Source organism: Lutra lutra, chromosome 10 (genome assembly GCF_902655055.1).
Source record: "Lutra lutra chromosome 10, mLutLut1.2, whole genome shotgun sequence".
NCBI lineage: Eukaryota > Metazoa > Chordata > Mammalia > Carnivora > Mustelidae > Lutra > Lutra lutra.
Window position 1 is genome coordinate 41,587,372 of NC_062287.1, and position 12,860 is coordinate 41,600,231.

General features: G+C 36.4%; 1 protein-coding gene across 2 annotated transcripts in view; it reads right to left on the reverse strand.

The window, feature by feature from the left end:
- Positions 1–12,860, reverse strand: part of NAALAD2 (N-acetylated alpha-linked acidic dipeptidase 2) — a 56,816-nt gene that overhangs the window by 14,206 nt on the left and 29,750 nt on the right. For both annotated transcript variants that reach the window (XM_047691695.1, XM_047691697.1), the window contains 6 exons: positions 12,490–12,609; positions 12,302–12,384; positions 5,953–6,016; positions 5,157–5,224; positions 2,077–2,168; positions 376–466 (listed from right to left, as the gene is read on the reverse strand). In XM_047691695.1, coding sequence (XP_047547651.1) covers positions 376–466; positions 2,077–2,168; positions 5,157–5,224; positions 5,953–6,016; positions 12,302–12,384; positions 12,490–12,609 — 518 coding nt within the window. The remainder of the gene's footprint in view (positions 1–375; positions 467–2,076; positions 2,169–5,156; positions 5,225–5,952; positions 6,017–12,301; positions 12,385–12,489; positions 12,610–12,860) is intronic.

Below are 12,860 nucleotides of genomic sequence, written 5' to 3' on the forward strand. Positions count from 1 at the left end.
AAGACTCTAACCAGTAAAGACTCTGGCATCCCCTGTAACCAAGACAGGTTCTTCACCTGCTTGTTTTCCTCAAGAAAAGATGAGAAGAATGAGGCTTTCCAACAAAACCTACACCAAAGAAGATATGAACTACTTGGTTCTGATAACCAGCTAAGTATCTGGCATTACTCTGTTAACTACCACTTCACTGAATAATCCTGCAGGGAAGATACACAGAATAACCCAAATTCCTAGTCCATCTACAAAGGGACATGAAGTTAGCTCTTATCCGTGGAATTTTTCCTGGGCCACGTGACCTGGTGCCAAAAAAGTAAACTTTTTAAAATGCCTAACAAGTTGGTCGTGCTGTGTATCCAAAATAATACAATGGCTTACCCTGTTCTTAGTGTAACGGGCTCTGCCTGAAGCAATTCCAAGTCTCTGGAAATAAGCTTCAAAATCACTTCCAGATCCCAGTTTGTTGATTCTGGATGTAGAATGTAAATATACACACATGGAGAAATAAAAATTATGAAGTTAAATGGGACAGTGAACCAAGCAAGGAATTGCATAGCATATTTACAGGAATTAGGAAAAGGTACACCACTCCAAGATACTTTACTACATGGAGTTAAACAGTGCCACCAAAGACAGCAACCAAGGGACTATATATAGTGTTTTTGTTTCATTTTGTTTTGTTTTTAAGATTTTATTTGGCAGTATACAAGCCAGGGGAGCAGTAAGCAGTAGTCTCTTTTTGTCAGCATTTTATGGTACTTATTTAGAGGGAAAAACAAGATTTCATCATTCTCAGAGAACTATAATCTAGGAAGAAAACTGCCATGTAGGACATCTCAGTGGCTCAGTCAGGCGTCTGCCTTTGGCTCAGGCCATGATCCCTGGACCCTTGGATGGAGTTCCACATCCCATCAGGTCCCTGGCTCAGCAGGAGTCTGCTTCTCCCTCTGCCTCTCTTCCCACTTGTGTTTTTTCTCTCTCTCTCTCTCTCAAATAAAATCTTAAAAAAAAAAAAAAAAAAAAACCTGCCATATTAAAGTATATTTAAAATAAAGAGAAACAAATAAGATCATTAAGAATCTAAATGTGACTTATTTAGAAATTTAACTAAAATTGATTTCTTTGCATATAGTAAAGAAAACCACTATACACATGCATGCACACACGTATATATACTAACCAAAAAATTCTTAATGGTGAGTAAAGCAGAAAGTAAAATTACATTTGCATTAAGAATGTAACTATACACTTCCCAAATTTAGACTGTGGATTTTTTTTTTTTTTTTTTAAAGATTTTGTTTGAGAGAGGGAGAGAGCACAGAGGGACAGAGAAAGAATCAGACCCCTTGCTGAGCAGGGCACAGACATGGCTTTATCCCAGGACCCTGGGATTGTGACCAGAGCCAAAGGTGGACACTTAACCAATAGAGCCACCAGGCGCCCCCAACCTTAGATGTTTTTCAAACCTTTTTTTCTACTCCAGTAATTTTTTTTTTAAGCATGTGAAAGTTCCATAGTGGAAACAGACTTTCACAGCCCTTATTTGGAATATGGAATGAAGCTATACACTCTACCATCCTCTGCTAGTTTTTAGAAATAGTACTGTAGGAGAAACCAAAAAAAAAAAAAAAAAAAAAAAAATCAAGAAAGCTGTTGTATGAATAAGAAGTAAAAAAAAATTAATACTTAAACAGTCTAAATTGATTACAGGTAAAGACAATCTGGTGGTTATAATGCCCCTTTAGAAGCAAATAATCTTGTTCTTGTACTTCATCATTATCATTTGGAGTTACATGATTTATTAATACATCTAACATATTTGAAATTTAATTCAAGAATGCAAAATAGTACCTGATAATGTGGCAAAATAACTTTGACTAAAACTCTGCAAAACTAGACTCTTAAAGATTCAAAGATGGCTATTCTGTCGAGTTACCAAATCGAAGGCTACAAGCAGGATTCTATGGGATTCTCTTTAGTCAAATTGTTGACACATCTAAGAATTGCTTATCTGGAGAAACAAGGGGCAAAGGGGAATTCACAATTTATCCTATGGTAAGAAATACACAAGTAATTTACCTAGGAAAGTTTATATTTTCAGATGAAGGGTCCTTTTCCAACCAGCTTTCATAAAGAGATTTACTCTCAAAACCATCATCTGGGCTAGAGATCTGGAATGAAAAATCAAATACTGTGAATTAGACGCAGAAGCAACTAAATTTATGCCAATAATAAGACCATGTTACCAGCTTTTTAACTATATGGATACAGGTCATGTTCTTTATGGAAAAATAAAAGCAAATGGCAAGAAAAAAAAAATCCAACCAAATTCTTATTTTTGTTGGCTGCCTAATGGTAATTTTGCCCTATATCTGGGATAAAATTTCCTGCTTCTTTTGGTAAACTTTTTACTAGAGTTCCAGCAAATGTCATCACTATGATTTCTGGGAGCTTAGATCTCTTTTAGTAGTAAGTTACTGGGCCAAACCAGATACAGGATTTACTTTAGTAAATTGCTTTTGTCCATGAAGACCTATAAAAAGAGGCCTCAGGGCAAGAGATGAGGCTGAAGACACTAAGTTTAAAGTTGGTTTTGTAGGGCAGGTAGGGTAAGGAGGTACTGCCATTTTAGAAAGTCAAATTATATTTATTTTTGCAAAGTTGGAATTTGATGGGTTGTAAAAGCTCTGTATAAGCTCAGATTTCTATTTGGAAATTCTAAGAGCTTCTGTAAATTGCATGAACCTTTTATACTATCCTGATTAGAAGTATGCCCATAACATACTTTTCTTTCTTCACTTGAAGCAGGGCCATGTGTGGGAAAATTGCAGACTTGGAAGGCTAACATGTATTTTAAGTCCATATTATCACACATACCCACCTGTAAGTTGTCTGGTTATAGCTCTTTTTTTTTTTTTTTTTTAAGGAGTGGGGAGAAAAAAAGGCATACCCTACTCATGCAGCTCTGGAAGCCTTTTAACCTTTTGTGTATTGCTTCCCCCCTTGAAGCCCTAGTTTTCTCACCTTGTGGAAGTGGGAATAATGGTCCCCATCTTAATATAAACATCAGTTCCTCTGGTATTTTCTCTGGCCTTATACAGAGTTGGTTGTTGCCTTCTCACTGCACATGAAGCCCTAGCTTAAAAACAGCCCCAGCACCCCACAGGCATCCCTCTGCCTGCTAGCACGTTGCAGCTGCAGAGATGTTCTGTCCGTTTCCAGCCAACTCATCAGGTTCTACTCTACTCCATTTCTCCCAACTTGCAATAGCTGAGAACCTCCAACTCCCATATCCTGCTTAGATTGAATTCCCTGAAAAATCCTTTCATTTTCTGGAATCACCATCTCAACCTGCCACTAACCAGAACAGTGTTCCTTCAGCCTGGTCTCCCGAGATCATACCTGTGTCTCTGATACACACATCTTCATAGATGCTGACCCTCCATTATTTCAACACCTTGCCCCATTTCTTTGATCAGTCAGCTGCCCTTCTCTCTAAGCTCTGCCCTATCTACTACTCTTATCTTACTCTCATGTTACCAGCATGATGTGACTGTGCTAACACATACTAGGAGTTGGTAAAATTATAATAATCGGTTCACAGGAGAATACAAAAGTCTTTTTCTACTGGGTTTTGGTATGGCCATAGATAAGCATCTGCCTCTTTACAAAGGTGCATAGACCTAAACTTCTCCCTATTGGCCCTAACATTCTTACGGTTGGTTTTTTGCTTGTTTTTGTTTAAGAGAACACAAGCATGGGGGGAGGGGCAGAGGGAAAGAGCATCTCAAGCAGGCTCCATTCTCAGCATGGAGCCTGACATGGCTCAATTTCACAACCCGGAAATGATGACCTCAGTCAAAATCAAGAGCCAGTTGCATAACAAGCCACCACAGCACCCCTAAAATTATTCTTATCCTTGACATCAAAGGCAGGAGCCATCTCTGTAGGACTGCACAAAGCATAAATGCATATGCTGAAAAGGATTTTCTCAGGATTTTCCTTACAGCTTGCTTTTAGAGGAGATGTTTTTATGGGACATTCCAATAAAAGGATCAAGAACACAAGCTACCCAATTTGTTGTGAGTTGGGATGGGAATAATGAGAGGACTCCTTTGGGAAAAGTAGTTTTTAGAGACACTAACAGGAAAAAGAACAATAATAAGGGAAAGTAGGAAATAGTACCTTCAGAAAAGTGACACTACACATTGTAATGTAAAGTGACACGTACTTCAATATTTCTGTAATTCTACAATGAACTATTAAAATGAAGTACAGAGACGTTAAGTGAATAGATTATATAATTTTTAGAGTACATTAGGGAGCTCAGAATACTTTTTTATCAATATTTACAGAATTCCTATGTGATTTTTATTTTTATTTTGTTGCGTTGCTACAGCTTAATCTATTCACTACACTGACAGTGATCTTTCTAATGGATAGATATGATAATGTATAACCTTGTTAAAGATTTTTAATTTCTCCATCACCATTTGTCTGAACTTGGCCTGTTTGTCATGCCCCATTTCTTACCATCTCTCCACCAAAACCTTATACTTACGTCACACTGAGCCACCTAGAGGTCAGGAAATACTTTTTTCATATTTCCACATCTGTTTTAGGTATTGAGTTCTATGCTGAGAATGCCTTCTCTCTTTCATATCCTTCCATTTTATAGCCACACACTAAATATTCTGTAAACCTCTTCTGATGCCTCCCCACCTACCCCAGGATTTCACATTTTCTATCCCATAATTGTTCTCCATTGCTTGTAGTATCCAATATTCTAGTGAAGTATAATTCCTCATTTATGAGTATATATCCTCTCTGGACTACTAAGTATTTGGATTTAGTAACCATGTCTTTTTATTATTTTTGCTGCTAAAATTCACTTTATTGGGCCTGAACCCAAGGCTTTTTCCATTTCAGCTCACTGTACTACCAGAATGCCTCTACCACATGACTCTCTATACCTACAACATGACAGTGCACATAATTGTTAATAGCTACTATTAGAAGAGACTATCAATACTATTTTATAGTTAGGTCATATAAATACTGTATTAAGGTTTCTTTCCAGTTTAAAAATCACTACTACTAATGAAGAAAACAGGTATTATTCACTTACCCATTCATTAGAAAACAAGACATTTATTTACCTCTTTTGTCAGTTTATACACCAACTGGTAAAGAAGGGGTGTACAGTCAACTCTGAGAGTATAATTGCCTGGAAAAATAAAACACAGTGTGTTTTAATACTTCCAAATGAAATTCCAATAGAAGTCTAACTCTAACTATTTCTAATTATAAAGAAGATACAGTAGACTTGAAATTGAAGGCATCATTCTCAAGGAATTAGAATAGAGTGGAGGGGCACCTGGGTGGCTCAGTGGGTTAAAGCCTCTGCCTTTGGCTCAGGTCATGGTCTCAGGGTCCTGGGATCAATCACCGCATCGGGCTCTGTGCTCAGTAGGAAGCCTGCTTCCTCCTTTCTCCCTGCCTGCCTCTCTGACTACTTGTAATCTCTATCAAATAAATAAAATCTTAATAGGGTGGAAATAGTTCTTCAGGAGCAAGAAAGTTATACTTCTAACAGAGGAAGTTACAGGAGGGTTTTGGCTGCTGAGGCAGCAAGTCCCACCGTAACCCCTAGCATCATTCTTCTGAAATATTTTAGCCTAATTCTTTTAATATCTCCACAGGAAGATGGTGATTAATACTAGAGTTTTAAGTAGTAATTCAAGATAGGCAAATGGCAAATATACTAAAGAAATTAGGATCAGTAGCTTAGTTATGAATCATACATGGACTCATTTGAATCATGGTTTTCTCTGTGGTAAAGTGGAAAATTAAGGTATCAGTGAGGAATTTGACAGGAAGAAAATAATCTTTGTTTATAAGTTAGTTACAATGTGCACATTCAAAAGATTTTTAATAATCTGAAATAAAATATACCTTCTATAGATGAATCTGAGTTGATATAAGCAACACTTCTTTCCTGGAGTGTTTTTGCATTCTCCTACAGTTAAAGCAAAGTTGTTACTTAATTCACAATATTTACAATTGTGGGAATGTAAAAAAAAAAAAAAACAAAAAACCAACTTAGTATAAAAGTGGTCTACAGATACCTTTATGAATCAAACACCTATGCCTTTGAACGTAATTTCTAAGAAAATGCAGATAACTGGCTGATTAACAACATTAATGCAGTTAAAATCAGTAGGAAAAATATCGTGGAGCTACTGTTTATAGCAATAGCAGGAACGGTCACAGAAAAGTGTGGTTCCTTGATTTCTTGCATTAGAATATGGGGTGAGGCTCCCAGACTCTGGGCTCCACTGCAGACCTAATGAGCAAGAATTTCTGAAAGTCCTGGAAATCTGTATTTTCTACAAGGTATCCCTGGAAACCCTTGCATACACTGAAGTTTGAGAGATATACTGAGACTGGATACCCAAGTAAAGTAAAAGTGAGGAAATAGAGAATTTCCATTTATCTATTTTTAAAAGAGGAAATGTAAAGAGAAAGTAATTTTTATTTTTTTATTTTTTTTAAAGATTTTATTAATTTCTTTGACACAGAGAGAGACAGATCACAAGTAGGCAGAGAGAGAGGGAGAAGCAGGCTCCCCGCTGAGCAGAGAGCCTGATGTGGGGCTCGATCCCAGAACCCTGAGATCATGACCTGAGCCGAAGGCAGAGGCTTAAACCACTGAGCCACCCAGGCGCCCCGAGAAAGTAATTTTTTAAAAGGAGGATAGACAAAAACTACAGGGAAAGAAGTAAAGACATTAGGACAGTCTCTTTTCCTCTCTCCTGCTTCCCCTTGCTTTTGCTCACTCTCTCTCTCTCTCTCTCTCTCTCTCACACACACACACACACACACACACACACAAGATAGAGAACACTATCACAGAGATGGGAATATGCTGAGAGTGCCTCTTACTTCTATCTGGCTTGCTACCTTATAGGAATATTCTATAATAGGAGGCGGTCCAAGATAGAAGCACAGAAATACCCTGAATTCAGTTCCTAGACAACAAATCTACATCTACATATAGAGCAATTCCTCCTGAAGAAGAATGAAAGCTGATTGAACAGCTTCTGCACAAGAAAGATTAGAGGGACCACATAAAGAAGGGTAGGAACAGCAGAGACACAGTAACATTGGGAACAACTAACCACAATGTGACAACCTATAGCAGGGAGAGATATGACTGAGGGCCCTTTTGCAGACTTGCCCACCCTAGGGCACAGAAAAACAAAACAGAGTTCAAAGGGAAACTAGACTATTAAGTGAAGGACATTCATTTACTAACCCTAGAATGTCTGCCAAATGAGCTTAACTACTGGAACTCTTTCCAGGGTCAGAGGTACTTGGTCCCCTCACCCACACCAGTTCAGCTATTCCACCAAGGTGACCCAAGCACACACCTGGCCTGTGGGTCACCACCCAAGCCCTCCCACCAAAGCAGCCCCAATGTGGAGCATCCCCAAAACCCCTGGCCTGAGCCTGCTCCCTTTCAGCTGTCCTTCCAGGGGACCATGGTGCAAAGTGCTCCAGGAACCTCTGAATTATTCTTGCTTCAGCTCAAGCTGACCTGACAGGGTGCCTCTGTGCAAAGTGCCACAGCCAGCACCTATCCAGCACCAATCAGCTAGCCAAAGCCACTAAGCAGAGTCTACACAGGGGCATTGTTACCTAAGGCCACTTCTTCAAGACTGAGAGAGGTGCCTGTTCCACCTAATAAAGAAACAAACACAAAGTCAGACAAAAGTCAGGAGACAGGGGAAGATGTTCCATACAAAGGAACAAGACCTCAGAAAAAGAACTAAATGAAGATAAGCCATCTACCTAAGAAGGAATTTAAAGTAATGGGCGTAAAGGTGCTCACCAGACTTGAGAGAAGAGTGGATGAATTCATTAAGAACTTCAACAAAGAGAAAGTATAAAAAGGAACCCACCAGAACTGAAAATACAACTAAAATGAGAACCCTAGAGGGAGTCCACACAAGAGTAGAGGAAGCAAAAGAACAGATCAGTGAGCTGGAAGACAGAGTATTGGAAAGCAGCCAAGCTGAACACCCAAAAGAAATAATTTTTTTAAATGAGGACAAGTTAAGGGACCTCTGCAACAACATTAAACATAGTAACTTTTGCATTATAGGGTTCCCAGAAGAAGAAAGAAGGGAGCAGAAAACTTACTTGAAGAAATAACAGCTGAAAACCTCCCTAATTTGGAGAAGAAAACAGACATCCAGGAATTCCTAAAAAAAGATGAATCAAAGGAGTCCACACCAAGACAGAATAGTTAGAATGGAAAACTTCAATAATCTTAGAAGCACCAAGGGAAAAGCAAACAGTTACATACACAGGAAACTCAATAAGGCTTTGAGCTGATTTTTCATCAGAAATTTTGTAGGCCAGAAGGGAGGCCATAAATCTATTCAATGTGCTAAAAGGGCACTGGGGGAACAGAGCCAAGAATACTCCACCCACTAAGTTTACCATTCAGAATTGAGGAAGAGATAAAGAATTTCACAGATGAAAAACAGCTAATGGAATTCATCAACACTAAACTGGCCTTATAAGTGTTAAGGGAATCCCTTAAGTAGAAAAGAAAAGGTCCAACTAGAAAAAAAAGTATGAAAGGAAAAAATTTCACTGGTAAAAGCAAACATCTAGTAAAAGTAGTAAATAAATCACTTGCAAAGCTAATATGAAGGTTAAAAGAAAACTAATAAAATCAAATATATTTAGAATATTAGGCAATATGCAAATATGCAAAATATGGCATCATATAAATAAAATTTGTGTTTGGGGGTAAAAATTTAATGCTTTTGAATGTGTTCAAATCTAAGCAACCATCAACTTATATAGATTGCTATATACATGGGAACTTTATGGTAACCCCAAACCCATAATACACAAAAAGAGAAAGAGACCTAAGTATAACACTAAAGAACACCATCAAACACAAAGGAAGAAGTCAGGAGAAGAACAAAGGAACAGAGAGAACTACAAAAAACACCGCAAAACAACAAAATGGCAATGAGTAGTATCTATGAATGATTACATTAACTATAATGGACCAATCAAGACAGAGTAACTGAATGGATGACTAAACAAAATCTATCTATGTGCAATCTAAAAGAGACACCTCAGATCAAAAGACACACAGACAAAAAGAGAAGGGAAAGGGAAAAGATACCCATACAAATGGAAGCAAAAGAAAGTTGGAGTACCAATACTTATATCAAACAAAATAGACTTTAAAAGACAAAGGCATTCTAGAAGGATAAAGGGATCAATCCAACAAGAAGATAAAATAATAGTAAATAAGCACCTAACATATAAAGCTAATGTTAACAGACATAAAAAGTTAGAAACCAATAGTAATACTCTAAAGGATTTTAAAAGCCCACATCTAGCAATAGATTTTTGGGTCTGGATAATCCGTTATTAAGGACTGGTTTTGAGTAAGTCATTAGACCAAATGGCTTTAACAGATATATACAGAATATTCCACCCCAAAACAGCAGAACGCACATTTCTTTAAAACACAAACTTTCTCCAGATTTGGTTTCAGAGTATGTCCACAAAACAAATTTCAGTAAGTTTAAGACCAAAATCATCTTAAGCATCTTTTCTAACCACAATGGTATAAAATTAGAAATCAATGACAAAGAAAGACCTGGCAAAAACACAAATATGTTGAGGTTACAACAATATGCTACCATACACCCAGTAAGTAAATGAAAGAATCAGAGAGGAAATAAAAAAAAAATACGTGGAGACAAATGAAAATGGAAACAATAATTCAATTCTTTGGGACACAGCAAAAGCAGTTCTAAAAAGAAAGTTTTATAGAAATACATTATGGTCTACACTTCAATAAGTAAGAAAAATCCCAAACAATTTAACCTTATACCTACAGGAACTACATAAAGAACAAAGCCCAAAATTAGTGAAAGGAGAGAAGAAATAATAAAGATCAAAACAGAAATAAATGAAATGGAAACTTAGAGAAAATACCTATGAAACTGAGAGCAGGTTCTTCGAAAAGATAAACAACATTGATAAAATATTAGCCAGACTCATCAAGAAAAGAGGACTCAGGTAAAAATCAGAAAAAAAAAAAAGTTAAAACTAACACCACAGAAATACAAATGATTATAAAATACTATAAAAAATTATACGCCAACAAATTGGACAGTCTAGAAGAAACATATGATTATAGAAACATACAAGCTTCCAAAACTGAATCAGGAAGAAATAGAAAATCTGAGTGGACCAATTACTTGTAACAAAATTGAATCCATAATCAAAAAACTCCCAACAAACAAAAGTCCAGACCCAGTGGCTTCAGAGATGACTTTTACCAAATATTTATGAAGAGTTAATACCTCTCTTTCTCAAACTATTCCAAAACATAGAAGAGGAAATAAAGTTTCCAATTCATTCTATAAAGCGAGCATTACCCCAATACCAAAATGAGATAAAGACTCTAAAAAATAATAATAATAGGCTAATATCCCTGATGAACACAGACTCAGAAGTTCCCAACAAAATATTATGAAATCCAATTCAACAATACATTAATAGGACCAATTATCATGATCAAGTGGGATATCTGTTGAACAAACCAAAGCTAACACAGAGAACTGGTGGTTGCCAGAAGGGAGGGCAGTGGAAAGATGGGCAAAATAGGTGTAGACATTAATAAGTGCAAACTTTCAGTAATAAGTCATGAAGATGCAAAGTACAGCATAATAATATAACTTTATATGATGATAGATTGTAATACACATATTATGGTGAGCTGCATAATGTATAAGATTGTCAACCCACAATTTGTACATTAATACATTGTCAACTATACTTAAATTTAAGAAAAAATATATTACAATAAAAAAATTAAAGCTGTGAGTGGTTACTGGCACAAATGAGGACTGTTCCCCATCTACACTTGCTCACAATGGCAGGATGGCAGTTGCCTGTATTATAGATACAAAGTCAGAGTTTCCATTGCAACACATTTTTAGTAGAAATAAAGAAGATTCCTTAACTATATTTAAAGAAAGTATGCTGTTGAATATTGGAAAGTGTTGAAACTCTCCCTAACCCACATTTATTAAATTACTGCAAAGTATGTTTATTACTTTATATCTTAGCTTATTTGTACTTTAAGCTGCTAAATTTAGAGAAACGGGGACATCTATTTATATATTCATGCATTCACAAGAATTTGCTTTTCTAAAAGTAAAGGAAATTTGATTCATCTAAATAGTCTACTTCTAAAATGCATATTCATAATTACCCATGTGATGATAAAACTTTGTAATGTCAACTGAATATAAGGATAAGTGACAGGAGACAAGAAACTGTGTGTGATTTTACTTCCATACTTATTTCATTCACATTATTATTTAAAGTAAAGTTAAGAGGAAATGAGTCCGGAGGAAATTATTTTAAAAACTAGGTAACAAGAAGTGTATGACATGCTTTAAAACAATCTATAAAATCTCAACTCATAAAAGATAAATGCATGGTGCAGGGAGACTATGTGCTTATATAGTGCACATGTCTTTACAAAATGCGTTTCCTTACCTTGTACATTAAAGAACTTAGTTACTTGATAGGAAGGCTAAGGGAAGAAGATGAAAGAAGGGGGCCTGGGAGAGACACTTAAAGCATTAAGAAGCAGTGTAACATAAAAATCAATCATACCTGAAGAAAAAATAAATATCTAAAATTATAAAGACAATTTACTAGAGTAACTCCATTTACAAAATTATCTTCTACTCAACAATCAAGCATTTTTCTTTTGTAGAATGGTAAAATATACCTATGGTTGCAATTTATATGGAATCTACAAGTGTAAAATTATAACCCAAGTACAGTTACCTTAGGTTTTCTTTTTTTTTTTTTAACCTTAGGTTTTCTTTAAAATATCATAGGTTTTTCCTAAGTAGAACTCCAAGGAAACTTAAAAAACTTGAAAATTAACTCCAAGGATCTGTATCCATTTTACATAGGTCAGTCCTCTTGTCAGAAAAGCTTGCTAGTTTTGTTTATTCTCTGAGCTTACAAATTTTACTTATTCACAAAACAAATGCAAATGGAAACCAAAATGCTTTGACAAGAATAAATTTGGTTTTGGCCCAGTAATTTAGAGGTTATTCTGCTTTGCCAAACTAATGTGAAAATAAAAACAATTTCTCAAATGGGATCTTATCCTAAGATACATGTATTTGTTTCCCTGCTGACCAAGAAAATAACAAGAGCCTGTAGTCATATTTACCTCAGCCCATTCTGTGGACCCCAGCAGCCCAAACTCTTCTGCATCCCAGCTGGCAAAAATGATAGTTCTTCTAGGTCTCCAGCCTGCAATCATTGTTAACATGCATTAATTAGGTACACTTATCTAAAAACAGAAGACAATTAAGTGAGTCACATTTTGTCATCACCAACCAAAGAAACATCATTTACCTCCACTCATGAGTTTTCCGAAACTCTGGACAATTTCTTGCAAAACAGCAGTACCACTGGTTGGGTCAATAGCTCCAAACACCCAGGAGTCCCGATGACCTCCTAGAATAACATACCTGTCTGGAAAATAATGTGTTCAGAAGAACTACAACTTTCAATATATTACAAATAGTTGTGATTTAGGTATTTTTTAAGATTTTATTTATTTATTTATTTATTTATTTATTTATTTGAGAGAGAGAGAGACAGAGAGAGCAAGCATGAGAGGGGGAAGGTCAGAGGAAGAAACAAACCCCCTGCTGAGCAGGGAGCTGGATGTAGGACTCGATCCCAGAACTCCAGGATCATGACCTGAGCTGAACGCAGTCACT